The sequence below is a fragment of the Oncorhynchus nerka genome, linkage group LG26, assembly GCF_034236695.1.
Source record: "Oncorhynchus nerka isolate Pitt River linkage group LG26, Oner_Uvic_2.0, whole genome shotgun sequence".
NCBI lineage: Eukaryota > Metazoa > Chordata > Actinopteri > Salmoniformes > Salmonidae > Oncorhynchus > Oncorhynchus nerka.
In genome coordinates, this window is record NC_088421.1 from 12794514 (window position 1) to 12814912 (window position 20399).

At 39.9% G+C, this 20399-nt stretch overlaps 2 protein-coding genes and 1 non-coding gene across 5 annotated transcripts in view; 2 read left to right on the plus strand and 1 right to left on the minus strand.

The window, feature by feature from the left end:
* LOC115104166 (protein tweety homolog 3-like) overlaps positions 1-4409 on the minus strand; it is a 71284-nt gene extending 66875 nt beyond the window's left edge. The window contains exon 1 of one of the 2 annotated variants that reach the window (XM_029625414.2): positions 3362-4407. In XM_029625414.2, coding sequence (XP_029481274.1) covers positions 3362-3487 — 126 coding nt within the window. In that variant the 5' untranslated portion in view covers positions 3488-4407. Of the gene's footprint in view, positions 1-3361 lie in introns of both variants that reach the window. The other variant, XM_029625415.2, reaches the window with a different exon arrangement.
* Positions 4410-5701: 1292 nt separating this feature from the next.
* Positions 5702-20305, plus strand: LOC115104167 (sorting nexin-8-like). Of its 2 annotated transcripts, none has more exons than XM_029625416.2 (13): positions 5702-5798; positions 9476-9603; positions 10328-10457; positions 13299-13489; positions 13974-14094; positions 15780-15916; positions 16048-16128; positions 16225-16385; positions 16626-16755; positions 16850-16918; positions 17272-17421; positions 17938-18087; positions 18324-20305. In XM_029625416.2, exons 1-13 carry the CDS (start codon positions 5777-5779, stop codon positions 18411-18413), a joined length of 1560 nt encoding a protein of 519 aa, XP_029481276.1. In that variant the 5' UTR covers positions 5702-5776; the 3' UTR covers positions 18414-20305. The 2 variants fall into 2 exon arrangements, with proteins under 2 accessions (XP_029481276.1, XP_029481277.1); XM_029625417.2 differs by having other exon boundaries at positions 13983-14094.
* Positions 17054-17128, plus strand: trnaa-ugc (transfer RNA alanine (anticodon UGC)). The gene has a single exon. It is a non-coding gene; the product is annotated as a tRNA-Ala (tRNA).
* Positions 20306-20399: the final 94 nt, after the last annotated feature.

The window sequence follows — 20399 nt, forward strand, 5'->3', positions numbered from 1 at the left end:
ATGTTCTCATGTTCTGAGCAAGGAACTGAAACTTTAGCTTTCTTACATAGCACATATTGCACTTTTACTTTCTTCTCCAACACTTTGTTTTTGCATTATTTACTTGAGGCTAAATTGATTTTATTATTATATTAAGTTAAAATAAGTGTTCATTCAGTATTGTTGTAATTGTCATTATTAGAAATAAAATAAAAATCGGCCGATTAATCGGTATCGGCTTTTTTTTTTTTGGGTTGGGTCATCCAATAATCGGTATCGGCGTTGTAAAATCATAGTCGGTCGACCTCTAATCCAGAGCATAGCAATGGGTGACATATCAGGTGAGTATGCAGGCCAAAACTGGGGACATTTTCAGCTTTCAGGAATTGTCGAAAGGATCTGTTCACATGAGACCGTGCATTATCATGCTGAAACATGAGGTGATGGCGGCAGATGAATGGCACGACAATGGGCCTCAGGATCCCATCAAGGTGCACCTGTGTAATGATCATGCTGTTTAATCAGCTTCTTGATATGCCACACCTGTCAGGTCGATGGATGATCTTGGCAAAGGAGAAATGCTCACTAACAGGGATGTAAAACAAATTTGTGGACAGAATGAGAGAAATAAGCTTTTTGTGCATATGAAGAATTGAACAGGTGCCCATTGTGCTTCGGAAAATAAAGGGCCACTAAAATGTGCAGTTGTGTCACATAACACAATGCCACACGTCTCAAGTTTCGAGGGAAGGTGCAATTGGCATGCTGACTACAGGAATGTCCACCAGAGCTGTTGACAGAGAATTTAATGTTTATTTCTCTACCATAAGCTACCTCCAACATTGTTTTAGAGAATTTGGCCATATGTCCAACCGGCTTCACAACCACACATCCAACCGGCCTCACAACCGCAGACCACGTGTAACCACGACAGCCCAGGACCTCCACATCCAGCTTCTTCCCCTGCGGGATCATCTGAGACCAGCCACCCAAACAGCTGATGAAACTGAGGAGTGTTTCTGTCTTTAATAAAGTCCCTTTGTGGGGAAAAACGTATTCTGATTGATTGGCCACCCATGGCTACGCTGCTGCCTAGTCATGTGAAATCCATAGATTAGGGCCAAATGTATTTATTTCAATTGACTGATTTTCTTATATGAACTGTAACTCAGTAAAAATGTTGACATTTACATTTATATTGTTGTTCAGTATAGATTTTCCAAAGCTGGTATAAGCAGGTCCAACTCCGTGCAGCAAAGACACTTGCCTTCAGCGGTATACCACCAGTTCCCAGAGGTCCTCAGTCCCATCTCAGCTGCTGGTTGAATATCTGCCTGAGCCACTGCCTGCTCCGTCTCACCCTCCCCTTTCTCTGTCATCCTCAATCTGTTGAAGCTCTTCGTCTGTGTATGCAACTTCAAATAAATAAGGCTCGCCTGCAAATTCAAACATTTCCTCATATTTTCTAGTCAGACGTGTTGGTAGCATAGTAAAAAAAAAAAAAAAAATTATCTTGCTCGGTAGATTAGCGACCAGCAGCTAGCTAGCAGCTCTGCATTTACAGTGGACACGTTGTTGTGGACTGGCTAGTGTGTTTATGAAACACACCCCTTAACTTATAGGTGTGCAGTAGTCACTGAGGTATAGGCAGAAGCGAGAGGAACAAGGAAGTAAACGCATGCACGCCAATATGTGCATGCTAGAAATTATAACTCGTGTTAAAAATATATATTATAAAGTTGTGGATAAAGTTCAGTATGACAAAATGTCATGTGTACAACATCTAAAGACCTGCATCAGGATACTGAGAGCTTTGGCGTTTGTAGGATGTATTTGGAGCATCAGTTCATGTTTTCTGGATGCCTTGTAACTCAAGAATAAGGCTCGGGAAGTTGTTGGTGGGATAAGTTTCTCAAAACCAAGTGAAATTGCAAATAAATCTGTCTGGAACCTTCATTAACATGCCATTTACATAAAAAAATACAGATTATAGTTCTAAATAGTGAAATTCTTCTTTAAGATGAACTTTAAGTCACTCTGGATAAGAGCTAAGTAACTAAAACGTAAAAATCGGGCAGCCAGATGACCTTGGGGATCACAACCTCAGGTCAAATGTCATACATCCAGCTCTTAATGACCTATTGATGCCGGGCTCTGTCTCCTGAGGAACAGAGTTACAGTATGACAAGAATGCAAATAATGCCTAACAGACTAATCATCAGCGAACACATGGCACATTACAGACATGACTGAGTCTCATTCACACTGACATGGCCCACAGCTTGCTTTGGTTAGGACAGTCATCTCAAGAAATTTGAGAAATAACTTCTGTAGGTCGGGGATAGTAAATTCAATTCCATCAGCATGACTTATTCTGGGGTTATCTTGAGACGTGTAGGCTGGATGAAGTGTTTGGTCAGCAGGCCCACGGCCCAGTATTAAGTCTGATAACTGACAGGTTATCTTGGTCCTAGAAGCTGTGAATGAGCAGCTCTGGCAATCTCTCTTCTCCCTGAGCACTCAACAGACAGTCACACACAGTGCCAGGAGACACAGCCTTTTTTTTGAGCCTGTTGTGACAACTGTCGTTGTGATACCCACAGCAGCTGACAGGGAAGGGGAAGCCATCTGTTAATCTCATCCTCCTCCATACACTTTGGAAGCAGACAAGCTCATTTTGGAAATCCCCATTTTAGCTAACTTAAAATGTCCATAGTTTGTTTGCTGTTGCACAGGCCAAAGCCATAACGGCCACACAGTAAATGGGCATTATGCTCCCCCTCACACACACACTTAATTAGGAGAACCAGACCTAGATGAATAGTTATGATTATGCTGCAATTTATGAAATATGGGATCCCTGTTATAACTCGGTTTAAAGACCACTGTCTTTAATCCATCTCCACCCATCCCTCGAATCCATACATGTCATGTCTTGTCAGAAGTTAACAGTGGCTGTTTCTGCAATGGGAAATCAACCTGACAACAGTTTGAGAAATATAGCCTGCAAAAGTAGTTGTCAGTCACCCCTCCAGTCTCAGTAGGGACTAGGTCTATGTACTGTATCACGCCTAGGGAACCACAGTTAATAAGGAGTCTTGAGTACTCTTGCAAAGGCTCTGCACCAAACAAGTTTAATAGGCCTTGTCAATGCACCGGGGTATATATAACATTGCATTGGTCTGTGCTGATGCCTGCCCCATTTGTTCAACTCCCCAAAATCCTCAATCAATTGCATCATCCCAGAATAGTATCATACATCAAACAGCAACCCACTGGCAACTCCTTTGTTTACAAACGTATAATGTTTGACAGACATTTATTGCTTCTGATTCACAAGACACACATACACAGTTCAAGTAAGTGTATGTCATAAAGTTACCTGTTGATATGACGAGTCCTCCGGGCGAAAATCGCTGCTCGTCTGTTCGAATTGAAGGTTGAAATGAGGGAGTCGGTGTAGCAGGTTGACCCACCACGGCGGTGAGTAGTTGACAACCGCTGCCATGGTATGAGGGCTGTGGACGCTTTAGGGAAACTGATCTGTGTGGTCAGTCAAAAATGAAATAATGGACTGAGCCCGCGTCATAAAGTTATTGTTAGCAAGCGGTCCAGCAAAACCAAAGAGATTCCTATGTCCGAAAGCAGAACGTCAGACCTAATGCATTGTGGTCCAACGTTAAACTGTACCTGAGATATCGGTTGTCACTTCTTCCCTACGGTACTAACAAACGGGTAGCTAACTATATCCATTGTCATATAACACTACCATGTTCACTTCTGTCGTGTGTAATACTAAACTGTGTCAAAAAATCCGAAGGAGGTATAGGCTACCCAGTTAACGTTAACTTCACGAACACCCCCACGCAGATGACAGTCCATCCACCTTATTGTAGTTGCCTGTCCGTCTGGTTAACTACTGTACAGATGACGTAACGTTATTTTGCTAACGGGATAGCTTCCCAACTCAACATGCAAGTAACCGTAGCTAGCTAGCCGGCTAACTATTGTTGTTGAGCAATTCTACAGAACATGCGTAGCTAAAACATTTGATTTGATTCTCAATAATTCATTCTAGATTATAAATCGACTGTCCTTTCCTCGTTATCAGTCATAGCCAGTTGATTGTTACTCGTGTTCCAATGTATCAAGTTAGCAGCAGGCTAGTTGGCTTGCTAACTAGCTTAGCGAATATATCCGTGCTCCGTCCGTGGTTGCTCCAGTTCCATTTGCGCCCTTTGTCTTTTCTTAAATTTTCCTAAATGCTTTGATTGTGACCAAGTCTTTTGCTGTATTGCAAAGTAGTTTAAAGTGGACAATTCCCGTTCATTCACTAAAGATAAACAACAATTCGGTGAACTGTTCAGGGGACTACGACGCTGCAACCTCGACACCATCCGATGCAGATTGCAGTCCCGCTCGCACCCACAACAACCCCACTCCTCACGCAGCGCCGCTATCTTGTTGCAAATTATTTGTGTGTAGTGGCCTCTGGTGGCGAGATGGTGAAGCTACACACACCCAGGCATATTTTGAGTATGAGCGAGTTATCAAGTCGACCTGCTGAGTAAAGGGATAAATGAACAAACTATTGGGCTCTATCCAGGAAATCATTATGACACATACTGTACAATATCAACATTTTTGTAATTATCAATTTAGGGTCCTGCTAATTATTTGACTGTTTTTTTCACTCCTTCGGGATCTATTGGAGGAGACAAATCACCCTTCAAACTTTTAGACCATCTGAACCCAAAATAGACTTGTAGACCATCTGAACCCAATGTAATCATATACACATTTCTATATCAATATCCAATAAATAGATTTGGTGCACTGGTCCTCAAAGAGATGTTCTTTGATTTATTTGGCTAGAGTTTTTTTCAAATCAAGTTGTGGTTAGGCAAAGGTGGAAAAAGTACTCGATTGTCATACTTGAGTAAAGCTACCTTAATATAACATGACTCAAGTAAAAGTGAAAGTAACCCATTAAAATACTACTTGAGTAAAAGTACAAAATAAAAGTAAATGCTATAGATCAAATTACGTATATTTAGCAAACCAGATGGCACAATTTCCTTTTTATTATTATTTTTGACAGCCAGGGGCACACTCCAACACTGAGACATCATTTACAAAGGAAGCATTTACGTTTAGTGAGTCCACCAGATCAGAGGCAGTAGGGATGACCAGGGACTTTCTCTTGATAAGTATGTGAATTTGACCTTTCTCCTGTACTGCTAAGCATTCAAATTTTAACTAGTACTTTTGGATGCCAGGGACATTGTATGGAGTAAAAAGTACAACATTTTCTTTAGGAATGTAGTGAAGTAAAAATAGTCAACAATATAAATAGTACAGTAAAGTACATATATCCCCAAAAACTACTTAAGTAGTACTCTAAAGTATTTTTACTTAAGTACTTTACACCACTGCGGTTAGGCCATGTCATAATTGCTCGGTTTCCAAAATTGGACTGAGAATGGGAATGCAATTATATTCCAGGGCAGAGGCATATTTGAGGTGTTTCAAGCCTTTGTGGGGGAGGGCCCATATACAATAACACTTGTTCACCTATGCTCCTATGTTCTGGATTCCTAATATCTAGTTTGCAGTAATCCATATCTTGTCGAGTGCCTACAATAATGTTTGGACATATACAGTACTGCTGCATAAGGTCTGAAATCTGGCAAAAGTCCAAAGTTTACTACAACTTTAAGAAATAGGAAATTATTCGAGTTTTTTTCTTCAGGAAATCACATGGAGGTGCTGTCGTGCTCACATGACAATCTGAACTATGGCAGGCGAGCTCAATGAAGGTAATTTGCTAAATACATGTTATGTTCCACATCTTTATATGTTGGATTTAACAATATGTTTTCGACTTTTTGTAAACGTTCTACGTGGCGACAGGCGAAATAATGTTCTTTTTTCGGGGGGCCGTTATGTTTGTTCATTGAATTCAGACTAAGAGAACGCGATGTGAAGTGTTCAGAGCTAAATAGTGCAGCCTACGATTCGTGATGTAACTATAAAACCTGTCAATTTAAGATAAACAGTAATATAGTAGGTTTACTGCGAATTGTAAAATGCAGGCTACTCATCTGAGCATTAGATTACAAATTTAGCAAGGGTGTTTAGTTTATTAGGATCCCCATTAGCTACTGCACATGCAGCAACTACTCTTCCTGGGGTCCACGTAAAACTTACAAATGCATAACAGTACAGAACAGTAATAGCCAAGAACATATTGGTGTAATTAAGGGTGATTTGACAGAAACTCGTTTTTTATACAGTAGGGTAGGCTGCTGTACCGTTGCATTGGTCTGCTCATTGTCATGTTTTCACCTGGTTTGGATGTTAATGTCCCATAGAATTACAATCTAGATTATATTTATATGACCTGTCCAACTCACGTATTCAACGTTCCATAGCATAGGACTAGCCTGGTTGTCTTTTATTTAGCTATTATATTCCACTACCCTGTCATTTGCCTAAGAGACTTTAGGCACTCTTCATATGAACATTCTATCATTAAAATTTGATCCTGATTCGATAACCCTCACAGCTATCATCCAATCACAATATTTATGCAAATTAGACTAATAGAAAAACATTCATTTAATTCATACATTTAATTAGAAACATTCTAACATGAGGTATTCTGACTTAATACATGTCATTGTAAACATAACATTGGGTGTGGGGAGAGCAGAGGATTCCCGTCTTGCTTCTTCTTATTATTTTTACCAGCCTCTTGGCAAATGACAGGAGTGGAAAGTTAGTTGGTACCCAGACTACCATAGGAAAGTTGTCGATAGTTATTTTTTTTCCTTATGAAAATTACATATCATGGAAATGAGGGATACAAAGTATATTGAAAGCAGGTGGTTCCTGAGTTATTATTTTGGCTACCCATCCCACAGAGCATGATTGGCCACTGAATGGTTTGATGGGCATGAAAACGATGTAAACCATATGCCATGGTTGTCTGTCACCAGATCTCAACCCAATTGAACACCTATGGGAGATTCTGGAGTGGTGCCTTAGACATTGTTTTGTATTCAGGACATAACGTTTGTTTCTTTGCCACATTCTTTGCAGTTATACTTTAGTGCCTTATTGTAAATAGGATGCAAGTTTTTGAATATTTTTTTTTCAGTACAGGCTTCCTTCTTTTAACTCTCATTTAAGGTCAGTATTGTCAAGTAACTACATTACTGTTGATCCATCCTCAGTTTTGTCCTATCACAGACATTAAACTCTGTAACTGTTTTAAAATCACCATTGGCTTCATTGTGAAATCCCTGAGCAGTTTTCTTCCTCCCTGGCAACTGAGTTAGGAAGGACACCTGTGTCTTTGTAGTGACTGGGTGTATTGACACACCATCGAAAGTGTATTTAATAACTTCACCATGCTCAAAGGGATATTAAATGTCTGCTTTTTTTACCCATCTACCAATAGGTGCCCTTCTTTGAGAAACATTGGGAAACCTCCCTGGTCTTTGTGGTGGAATCTGTGTTTGAAATTAAGTACTCGACTGAGGGACCTTACAGAGTGTGTGGGGTACAGAGATGAGGTAGTCATTCAAAACTCATGTTAAACACTATCATTGCACACAGAGTAAATCCATGCAACTTATTATGTAACTTGTTTAGAAAATCTTTACTCCTGAACCTATTTAGGCTTGCATTAACAGGGGTTGAATGCTTATTCACTCAAGACATTTCAGCTTTTCATTTTTAACCAGTAAACATTTCTAAAAACAAAATTACAATTTGACGTTATGGGGTACTGTGTGTGTGTGGACCAGTGACACAACATCTCAATTTAATACATTTTAAATTAAGGCTGTAACACAACAAAATTCACTGTAGATCCAAGTTGGCTAGACTTTAAATATAAAGATTATCTGGCTACTCACTAGCAGGTGGGCTGGTGCTTGAGATTGTTTATGAGATCTGTGTTCAAGATGCACTATGCAGAAATCACTCAGCCATTTCCTGGTTACTAAAATTTGAATAGTTTGCCTAATTTCAGTTTGTGACAAAACAAGCAAATATAGTGGAGAGCATCATTGTACCATCTAACCACTGTGAAATATATTTTCCATAAGAAAAATATTGTATTTTCAGCTGTTTGAAGCTGATGTACAAAACTTAAAGTAAAAAACGCAAAAATGAAACTAAAGTACAGGAAGCATAGAAATAGCGCAAATAAAATAGATCTACCGCTTCTTAGACTTGCTTTTCATGAATGACAGATCTATAATGCACATTTCTATGTGAACATGCTGGTTTGCCCAAAAAGTTACATTTTACACCTTTATTTTTCTATAATGCCCGTTACGAGAAGTTGGTCATTATTAGTGGATGTGCATGGTTCTGGTAAAAATTATAACAAAAATTGCATTTTCGTAGACTGATTTGAAAGCCAGATCAGTGATTTTGCAAAAATGCAGGTTAATCTATTTTGATAAAAATAATTATATTATTAGTGGCTCCTATGTTGAAGGCTTATTTTTTAGCCTAGGTATAATTGTATAAGCCCAGAATTCAGCCCTACCTGCACCTTAGAGACTGCCACTTTAATTATGTTTACATACTGTTTTACCCACTTCATATGTATATACTGTATTCTAGTCAAGGCTCATCTTATATAACTACTGCTGTACACACCTTTTCTATTCATATACTGTCCATAGTTTCACACCATTATATAAATATACACTGAGTATACCAAACATTAGGAACACCTTCTGGCCCATGTTGATGCTGACCTATGTTGACTCCAATGCTTCCCACAGTTGTGTCAAGTTGACTGGATGTCCTTTGGGTGGTGGACCATTCTTGATACACACGGAAACTGTTGAGCGTGAAAAACCCAGCAGCGTTGCAGTTCTTGACACAAACTGGTGTGCCTGACACCTACTACCATACCCTGTTCAAAGGCACTTAAATAGTTTGTCTTGCTCATTCACCCTCTGAATGGTACACATACACAATCCATGTCTCAAGGCTTAAAACTCCTTCTTTAACCTGTCTCCTCTCCTTCATCTACACTGATTTGAAGTGGATTTAACAAGTGACATCATTAAGGGATCATAGCTTTCACATGGATTCACCTGGTCACCTGGATTCACCTGGTCAGTCTGTAATGGATAGAGCAGGTGTTCTTCATGTTTTGTACAATGTGTAAAACATCTATATATATATATATAGTCGGACTCTGACATTGCTCATTCTGATATTTCCTTTGGAGTGTGTGTGTTTCTGTATTGTTAGGTTTTACTGCACTGTTGGAGCTAGAAACAAGCATTTCGTTGCACCTGCGATAACATTTGCAAAATATGTGTACGCGACCAATACATTTGATTTTGTGTAGGTTAAATGAAATCGATGTTGCCATGATGTTTAACCACAAGTCATGCAATTAATAAGAATGTCTTTATCCACATAAATCCATGCCTAATGGTTTGTACACCTCCTCTGTCAGGATCAGTGCCCCCATACTACAGGGAGGTGTATGAGGCCATCCGGAGTAAGATAGAGGAACGAGTGCAGGTGGAGGTCTTCCAGAGGTTGCTCAGCAGAACAGATCTCCCCAGTGCTGTGCAGGGCCAGGTGAACACAATGTTTTCTTTACTTGTTGTCACATCTATGATTTAAAATGGCCGCCAAATGTGGAAAGGGAGTTCTGGCTACTTGTGTTTTTTTTTTGGGGCTCAAGTTTTTGTTGTTATGAAACAGAAGCACAGGCTGGTTTGTTATGTATTAGACCTATGGGTTTTCTATCCTCTTCCCTTCTTGGAACTCCAAGAAAAGTGAACAAGACATTCTGCAGAATAGGAAGTAGACACTAAACAGAAAAGTCTTGAAAAACATATAGCGCTCTTTGATACAAACCATTCAACTCTATTCAAAGACCCTCTCAAGCCTATATTTGTTTTACCACTAAGTACTAAGGGGGAAATTACAATACTAGTTCCAACACCAGTTATTAGAAAGGGCGGTTTCTGCTAACTATCTCCTTGCTGCCATTTAATTAGTGGTATTTGCTTCAGTAAAGCTTACTGAAAAGTGATGGTATTTGAGGGGATGGCGTTTAAAAGTTGTGTTATTCAAGAGCACATGGGACATGAAAAATACAACGTGTTACACGTTAGCCATGGAAACGCTTCATTGATGTATTTCAGCTGAGACCACATGGTTCAGTTTGATGTTTCTTACTGTATTATATCATTACTAAAGTGTGTTCTGCATTTTCTCGTCAACCACTGCTGAATTTATACCTTGGATCGAGCAATGACCTGTTAAGAGAGTCCTGTAATGTCCTTGTCTTTTTCAGATTGCTGAGCATGTTGACTACACTGATGGATTCTTAAGCAAGTTGTCCCTATATAAAGCACTGGCGTTGATCGCCCTTGCTCAGCAAGGAAAGCAACCAAGCCCGAAACTCTTAGAGAACTGCATACAAGGTAAGCCTTTTAACGAGTTGTTTTCAAGGGAGGACATAGCAGTAAATGTGTAGCTTAATGAGTAGCTTGGCTGTTTAGTATCTAAGGTCAAAAACCTTTGTGACCCCTATGAACAGCTTGTGTGAGAAAGTTCAGTTCACTATATATTTCTTGTGTGAAGTTGAATATGCATGTGACAAGCTAAAGTACACAAAAGAAGCAAGTGTGCTGTGCTAAAAAGCTGGTCCTAGTTTTATCATAGTGTGTTGTATTTGTTGGCCGGTTTCCTCTAACCTCTGGGCATTGCGTCCGGGAATACACCAGCTCCCTTCCCATGTCTCTGTAAAAGACCTTTCCCTGCCATTTTTTATTCCTCTGGAACAGCTCTGTGAAAATCATAATGAAAGTTACAGGAATAACTCTTCCCTCTCTCTTAAGTACACTTGTATTTCTTGATTGTATTCTGCGGCTAGGTTTTTGAGTGTTACAGTGTACTTAAGTTGGAGAGGAGTCGTCGTCTTTTGTTTTTCAGAGGTAGCCATTACTCCGAACACAGCCCTGAGTTAGAGCTCTGTTCCAAAGCTCATATGATTATTTAGGGCCCTCTGTGTTATTTCAAGTGCTGCCAATATGGCAGCTGACCGCTTTCTGTGAAATTGATGTCACGTTTTCTCTGCTGAGCTATGGTAGAGCTGGTTTCCTGGTTGTTGTAGGAGGACTATTAACTCTGCTCATATCTCTGTGGAATGTCAAGGAGGGTTACATTCAGGATCACATGAATCACACCATCATAATTGTTTGAAAGACTTAAGAGACATTTGAGTTTAGGGAGAGTCATGTGTGCTTTCTAATGGTGTCAAGTCTAGTTTCCTCAATATTACGAAAGGTGTACCGCAGGCGTTGGTATTGGGACCTGTGCTCTTTACTATGTATATATAGTGCCGTGAAAAATTATTTTTACCCCTAATTTTCTTTACTTTTGCATATTTTTGATACTGAATGTTATCAGATCTTCAACCAAATCCTAATATTAGATAAAGGGAACCTGAGTGAACAAATAACACAACAATTACATACTTATTACGTTTATTTCATAAATAAAGTTATGCCACACCCAATGCCCCTGTGTGAAAAAGTATCTGCCCCCCTTACACTCAATAACTGGTTGTGCCACCTTTTAACTGCAATGACTCCAACCAAACACTTCGTGTAGTTTTTTATCAGTCTCACGTCACTGTGGAAGAATTTTGGACCACTCTTTCATGAAGAACTGTTGTAACTCAGCAACATTTGTGGGTTTTCAAGCATGAACTGCTTGTTTCAAGTCCTGCCACAACATCTCAATTAGGATGAGGTCTGGACTTTGACTAGGCCATTCCAAAACTTAAAATGTATTGCTTTTTAGCCATGTAGACTTAATTGTGTGTTTTGGATCATTGTCTTGATGCATTACCCAGCTGTGCTTCAGCTTCAGCATGCAGACGGATGGCCTAACATTCTCCTGTAGAATAAACTGATACAGAGCAGAATTCATGGTTCCTTCTATTAAGGGATGTCGTACAGGTCCTGAGGTAGCAAAGCATCCATACTCAGGCATGTTGTCCAAAAAGTTACACTTTTGAATCAATCATAGAACATTCTTCCAAGAGTCTTGATGATTATCCAGGTGTCTCCGGGGGCTTTTTGGCAAACTTGGATAACATATGCTGACGAAAACCAAACACTGCATTCCAGAGTAAGAACCTCATGACAACGGTTAAGCATGGTGGTGGTAGTGTGGTAGTGTGATGGTTTGGGGATGTTTTTCTGCCTCAGGCGATGTGAGATACTGATCAACAACAACAGGAAGTGTTTGGTTGCAGTCATTGCAGCTAAAGGTGGCACAACTAGATATTGAGTGTAAGGGGCAATTCATTTTTTCACGCAGGGGAATTGGGTGTTGCATAATTGTGTGAATTAAATTAATAAAATAAGTATAACTTTTTTTGTTATTTGTAAACTCAGGTTCCCTTTATCTAATATTAGGTTTTGGTTGAAGATCTGATAACATTCAGTATAAAAAAATATGCCACAAATTGAGAAAATCTGAAAGGGGGCAAATACTTTTACCAGACTGCAGCAAGCCACTACTCTTAAACCGTTGGATGCTATCTACCGTAGCGCGTTTCACTGACAGATTTAATACTCATCACTGCATCGTGTATCAGAAGGTTGGCTGGACCTCACGAAAATCCTGTAGATTACTTTATTACTCCTTGTTTACAAAGCTCTGCTCCACAAGATTCCAACATACCTCACTTCCCTGTAGAAATATTTCAATATGAGATACCGATCCCGTTCCGAGGTTTTCTTAACTCTTGAGGTCCCGGTTGTCTCCATAAAGTTTGGTAAATTCGCCTTTAGTTTTAACGCACCACAGTTCTGGAATACCTTACAAACAATTTCCACCTGGATTCCCTGGTGCCGATAGGGCAGTTTAAAACTCTGTTGGTAAATGAGTTCACGCAAGTGTGTCCTCAGGCACCATTGCAAATGAGACACTGTTCTCAATTGGGCTCCCTTGATTAAATAAAAGTAGCCAAGAAAATGTGAGTGGGAGATTTCAAGTGTCTGAGGGATCAGAGGGCAACTAAGGTGAAATGTCAAATGTACTCTGGAACATGCTTGCTTTTCCCACACAACTTGGATGTGTGTAGGATTTTTTTTTATATATTCAAACCTGCACTACAGGAAATCATAAATGATGTCTATTAGTTCAATAGAGCTGGATGTGTACACTTTGTCTGTGAGCATAGATGTGCTGATTGCCTTCTAGAGAAATGAGTAGATGAGAGCATTGGTTATTCGTGTTTGATTTGACAGAGTTCCCTAAGCCCCAACTTGGTGAGTTCAAGGACCTCCAGACTCTGAGGATGCAGCCAACTCAGGAGAGCCCCCTCACGGTGTCCCAGACCCTGGGCAAGCTGCTTGCCAGGGAGACAGTCCAGGTGGAGCTAATTCCTGAAAAGAAGGGTCTGTTCCTCAAACACGTGGAGTACCAGATCACCAGCCAGGTGAAGGCTGCATTTAATTACATATGAGAGTAACATAAATGGCCTTTGTTAGAAGAACAGTCAAGGAAGTTATTAATAGAAAAGGTCAAGCACATACTTTACTATGTATTTACCTTGTTACTTCAAATAGGTCACATTTGTGCATTACAAGCAACATATTTTTGTTTCCCTCTGGCTATGTTCCTGGCTCCTCAATTATTTCTGCATTTTTGGCTTGGTGAAACGAGGGGCTTTAATGCTTGTTGGTAAGGGTCCATCTAAGAATGAATGTATACATACAGTACATTGCATCGTTTACACTGCCTAAGCTGAACAGAGCTGGCGTGGTTTCTGTGCAGTGAGCATTCCCAAACAGTATGAACTAAAGCCAACCCATGACAAACACATCCATTGTCAATATATTTGTTGAATTCACAACCCAAAGCATTATGTTATTTTGCACATCTCTGTTATTCACAGATAATATTTGTTTGAACTTTTTCAGCATTTTAAGATCTCTGTTTACCGGCGGTACACTGATTTCGATGTCTTCCACGAGCTCTTGCTGCAGAGGTTTGCCTACAGAATGGTGCCTGCACTGCCGCCTAAGAGAATGCTGAAAGGAGGTAAATGGAGGATGCCAGTCAGAACGTTTGATTATTAGGAGGAGAGTGAGGCTTTGATCTGTAAATAAGTGTTCCACTCTGCATCAGAGCTGGGGGTCCTGCTGCTCCAAAGAAACTCCAATTCTATTAATCCAACTTCACCTGTGTTCCCACAGCAGACATGAACTCTGTCTTCATATTACCATTATTAGATACCATTGTTATTACTTTATTCAGGGTTGGGCGGATAACTTGAAAAATGTCATCCGTTACTGATTACAGTTACATGATAAATAATAATTTGAATTACTCCAAATAAGTAACCTAATCCAATTACATTTTTGATTACTTTTTGCATTACTTTCACTTCTAGCATCCAGACATATTTGCAAACGCTTAAAACTGTTGATTTAATGTAGTATTCTTTAATTTAGTAACATGATTATTTCCAAATGGGGTGAGAGCATAGCTTAAAGATCCTATAATTCATGTTATATTCTATGTGTAAGAGCATAGTCACAGGGCTCCATACTGACATTTTCACTTCTTGGCACCAGCCCATGATTTGGTTGCACCACAATTGCTGTGGGGTCACGCAATAGAAAACAATGGTAGCTTTATCGTCTTATAAAGCAATTCAGCGTTGTTTTATTCAGAGGTGTACTAGACTACTAACACGGTATGATTCAAGAAATACACGGTTTATTCTAACATCATGTTCAAGTACAACTGCATGATTCCAGCTATTTTGATTTGCAACCTAAACTGGTGATTTTCAAGGATTTGGGGTTTGGCAACGAGGCAATTGTTATTATTTTACTATGAAAATAGGGTTACAGAATTGTTTTTAAAAAATTGTTCAATAGATATTCATTTGTCTACATCTTTTTGGGCACTAATTCACATTTTGAGGCTAGTTTATTTGGGACTAATTCACCAGCTGAGGAAGTGATTAGCTAGATCACTAACTCAAAATATAGCATATTATTGATAGGTAGCCGTGAAATGTATATCTAACAGTACATTTAATCTATATGCCTATACACCCACCTTGAATGCCCGACGTGAGTGCCCTTTGTTGAATATTAAATACAATTCAGACCAGAAAGCTTAGACCCTTTTTCTTTTAAACAGTATCAACATTGGTGCCATTCAATAGTGTTTTTCCCATGATTAGGCCTACATTTTGAAATATTGTGCAATCAGAAAGCATTTCATAAAGGAAAGAGCGTTTGAAACTGCACTGCTTCAAAGCAGCAAGCAGGAACTCTGTAGTCCAGATGATTTTCATTGACCAGTGAGCCAGGTGTAAATGTTTTGGAAGCCTTACCAATTCATTCAACCACATAAGAAGCCATCCACCCTTGATGGGCGATCAGCAGAATAATAGAATCTCTGAGAGCATGTGAGAAGTGCTGATGGTACGCTAAATGACAGCAATGTTGACAAAGTTGTATCAAGATGAAGTATATCAAATCAAATCAATAGATAGATGAATAGATAGATGAAGTAATCCCGTCAAGCAATTAGCTGTTTTTAAGAATGTAAGTAATCCGATTATACTTTTTAAAAACTAATCCAGGTTGATTAGTTACTTCAAGAGCCAACCCTGACTGTATTACATAAAACGGTATGATATCGTCTGTTTTACGGAAGCAGAACAACTGAATATGCTGGCTCTTTAACTGACCTCTGTCTGTCTACAGTCCTGACCTCCATGTCTGAGAGGGACTTTATAGAGGGAAGGCGGCGTGCTCTGGGCCGGTTCATCAACCTAGTGGCACGACACCCCTTCTTCTCTGAGGACGAACTGGTCAAGACCTTTCTCACCTTCAACGGCTCGGTACGTCTCTGCTACTGAAAAGACCACCTTGGTTCATCTCTGCTAGTTGTCTATGCCACGTTCACATTGGGCTTGCCATGGATAATGACCGTACTGCTCACACAACTTTACTCTCTCTCTCTTACTCTCAGGATGTTCAAGTGAAAATGCGTGATGCTTGCAAGAAAATGGGAGATGAATTCATGACTAATACAATGGCGACTCTGGCAAAGGTTTGTATTGTTTCTATTATGAAATAGTGCATCAAATGACTATTTGAAATCCTACTGAGACACAGCAGTGTGAGTCTTGGTACATCTGTGCTGTAGGATTATCTCCCAGCTGATATCCAGGCCCAGTTTTCATCAAGCAGAGAACTGATCAGGAATATCCACAACAGCTTTCACAAGCTGCGGGACCGGGCAGAAAAGATGGCAGAGCGCTCCAAGGAAAACGCCACTGATTTGCTAATGTTTGGAAGGGAGCTCAGGTACAGAACTCAGCATTTAAGGGCATAAAGCTCTCTTTCTCTATCGCCCCTCTCTACGCAAGTGTTTTGGCCCAAGGAAATGTATTATGCTAGCTACCCCACCCATACAACAGTTTTGGGGAAGAAAATGTTGGCAATTGTAAAGGATTTGTTTTCCTTTTCCGGGTTTCACTTCAAATCGTTTTTGTCAGCCAAGACACCGTACTGGTCCAGCTTCTCTAGTTATGCTTTCTGTTGCAGTACACTGGGCTCAGATGGTTCACCCATTCCCTCTCTGGCTTCATCCCAAAGCACCTGGGGCATTCTCCGTCAGTCTCTGAAAGGCCTTTCCGTGGAGTTTGCTCTGCTAGCCGACAAAGGTGCTCAGCAGGTACAATCCAACTCACTGTATACGTACCACCTGTTCTACAGTGCTATTGCCAAACTACCTGCGTGCAAAACAATTAATTCATTGATATCTTAAGGGGAGGAGAGAAGAGGACGATGTTGTGGAAAAGCTGAATCTATTCTTGGATTTGCTGCAATCATACAGAGTGAGTTTGAGAAATGTAAAAAATGCAGTTACTGAAGAACTCTGTATCATGTTAATGCAATGTTAGCAGTATTATTACAAATGTACCACACAGGTATAACAGCAACTTCATTTAGAGTGTTAGCAATACATCTTTGACCCATGTGGCTCAGTTGGTAGAGCATGGTGCTTGCAACGCCAGGGTCGTGGGTTCGATTCCCACGGGGGAACAGTACGAAAAAGTATGTACTCACTACTTACTGTAAGCCGCGCTGGACAAGAGTGTCTGTTAAATGACTATAATGTAAAAACAAAAAATAGGGTAGTTATTTAGTAATTTCTTACCCAGTGTGTGTGTGTTGTTGTATCCCATAGGATCTGTGTGAGCGGCATGAGAAGGGAGTATTGCACGAGCACCAGAGAGCGCTGCAGAAGTACGGTATGATGAGGAGGCAGATGATGAGTGCCACAGTGCAGCCCAAAGAGCAGGTGTCAGTGGAGCAACTGGAGTCTCGTATTGTGCAGGTTCTCTTTCTCATTCATTCTACCTCCTTCTCTATCTCTCTCTCTCTCACTCACTCACTCGGTGTGCTTGAAAACGCTCTTCCTTCCTCGTTTACTCAGGGTTGTCACATGTCAAATCAACACTGTTGACATTATATAATCTTCATTATCCTGACATCACAGGCCAACCCACCCTCCCTCCTTCGGAGAGACTGTCCTCTCTGACATTGAGAGGAAGGAGGGAACAGCATTTTCCTATATGCCATCATTGGGGAGTTGATTGATACCCTGGTATAAGGATTGATGTCCTTGAATATCCTACCACATTTCTCATACTAAACCATTTTAGGACGATATTGCATTTGACATTTGGGCATTTCAGCCCTTAGAATGGATCTCATATGTCATGTTTTTCAACACTGACTTCTACAGACAAGGCCATGACAGCATAGTCTTATGATCAATGAGGCTGTTCCTCTTGATAACCATCATATGGTTGTGGTTTGTGAAGTAATGGTTTGTATCCTCCCCCAACAGCAGGAGAACGCCATTCAGACCATGGAACTGCGGAACTACTTCTCCCTGTTCTGCCTTCACCAGGAGACTCAGCTCATCTTCACATACCTGCCCATCACCTCTCACATCCTGGGAGCCTTCGTCAACTCACAGGTCCAAGGTCACCAAGAGGTGAGACTCACCTGGAAATATACAGTGTCAGGCATGGATTTCTAAGGATTGAGTTGAAGTAGTGGAGCACACAGTTTGTGTGTGTGTTTGTGTGTGTGTGTGTGTGTGTGTGTGTGTGTGTGTGTGTGTGTTGATTCTAATCTTTAATAGATACACAATTATAAGATGATCGTCTTGGAATGTTGGTCAGAGGATGCTTTCACTGTAACAGACTACTTTGTTTGTTCGATAACTAGATGGGTGCAGTGTGGAATGATCTCCAGCAGAAGCTTGGGTGTCTCTTCGGTGTCGATGAAATGCAATCCCCTCCTCTTACACCCAAGTAGACACCCATGTCCCCTTCTCTCTCAACGAGCGATGAATATGCTGCTTTGCAAGCCAAGAGACAGTCAAAGTCTCAGAAGGGACTGATGGTGAACTGTTTTCATAAAACCTTGAAAGACACTACAAACTGTGCCTTAAGTATCAATCAGTGGTGAGTAAATGTAGTTTACTCACTTTTTTCTTTGTGGGACAGTTTATCCATCTTTTGCTGAAAAATGCATTGAAGTTTAGGGAGCATTACTTTTTTCTCTGCTACCCAGCTATCAGTTTACCCACTTTTTTTTTTTTACCACTATATCACTGATTTCAATGAATGGATGTGGTCTGCACCTCGAGATATATTATACTGTACGTGCATCCTCACTAGGGATGTCAGTGGTTGATCAGTCATAGGAGCTCATTGGGAAGTGGAAGAGTGCTTTGAAGAATGTGTATTGCTGCCTTGCTGTATGAGGAGAGGAAAATATTGATTTCATAATTGATATATAGGGAACATTTTGTTGAAAAGCTGGACCTTTCTGTGTTATTTTGTAGCTCACTGCCTTTACCATATGAGGGACTTCTTACCTACACTTCTTGGAGGATAATTTGCCTATGTTGAGGTATAATGTAGTGTCTTATTGCAGGCAGACAAATTTAAGAATGTAAGAATCCACTAATTAAGCTGATTAAGCTGAAGATGTTGCCACACAGAGACGATCGGTTTCCTTTCCGCAGCCAGGTGGTGGCAATATAACCTTTTGTGTTTAAAATGACTAGCGTAAATGTTTAGAACGATTCTAATCAGGGCAAAGCCTCATTTCTGATAAAGACAGGCAAACCAATATATATTAAAGTAAATGTAGTAGCAGCATGCTATTCAATGATTTGTTGGGAAGTACAACATAAGTATTAATCATCCTACTGACCACACTTGTGCAACTGGGCTTGCTCGCTTGTTGTGTTGATATTCATGCAAAGGACTTCAGATTCCTAGCTTCAATCGAATCTTAGTTGCAGTACTGTGAAAAGCTACTTCAGTTTCTACGCAAGAGCCGAGCAAGCTATCAAGAGGAAGTTTGATCAAATGTAAATCATTTATGATTTATGGCTGATATAACACTCCACCTGACCAATGGTGAACATACCAAAGAAACATGCTACAATGCCACACAGTCATTAGTGCAATTATGAAGTAATTATCCTGTAATATTTTATTTCAGGTAGAAATTAAATGTGCTCTGTGTTAATGCTTCTGACATTGAATTGAGCTGCAATGGTGGTTCAGTGTTGACTTAATGTAGATTTGAAGAAAACTATATTTAATATTTTTCTGTGTATGTAATATTCTGATTGATCTTTTTCAATAATATACCCAATGATTTGTCCTCTTATTCAACAGTATACATTGATTCCATGTCTAAAGCATAAGATTATGTTGGTAAAGTTTCTCATTATTTGATCTGATGAAGAATTCCGTTTTCCACTCACAATTTTGAAGGTTTTACGTAACCTGTTCTTGCAAAATTCACCCTCTTGCAGGATGTGCAAATTGCATGTTTTTTTTTTTACATGTAATTAAAGTACATGAATGAGGCTGTGTAACAAAATGTTGTCTCCCAATTAGAACGGAGTTATATTAAAGAGCTCTGGGGCAATACGTTTTGTTATTCAATGCATTATTTTTTGTCCTCTGTGGAACTGTTAATTGGTTCCTCACAAGTTCTTATTATTGTGTCAACATAAGATATTGTCATAACCTTGTTTTTTGGGAAGTCTTAAATAATAAGAGGAACAAATGCTTTATCTGATCTTTGAGAAAGAACATTGGAACTAGGTGAAGGATGTGGATACAGGACCATTAACTATTGTAGTTATGTTGAATCTCACTTAAATAAAAAGTATCAGATACCCACCCATCTCATTATTATTATTTAGCTCCCGAGTGGCGCAGAGGTCTAAGGCACTGCATCTCAGTGCAAGAGGCGTCACTGTAGTATATGGTTCGA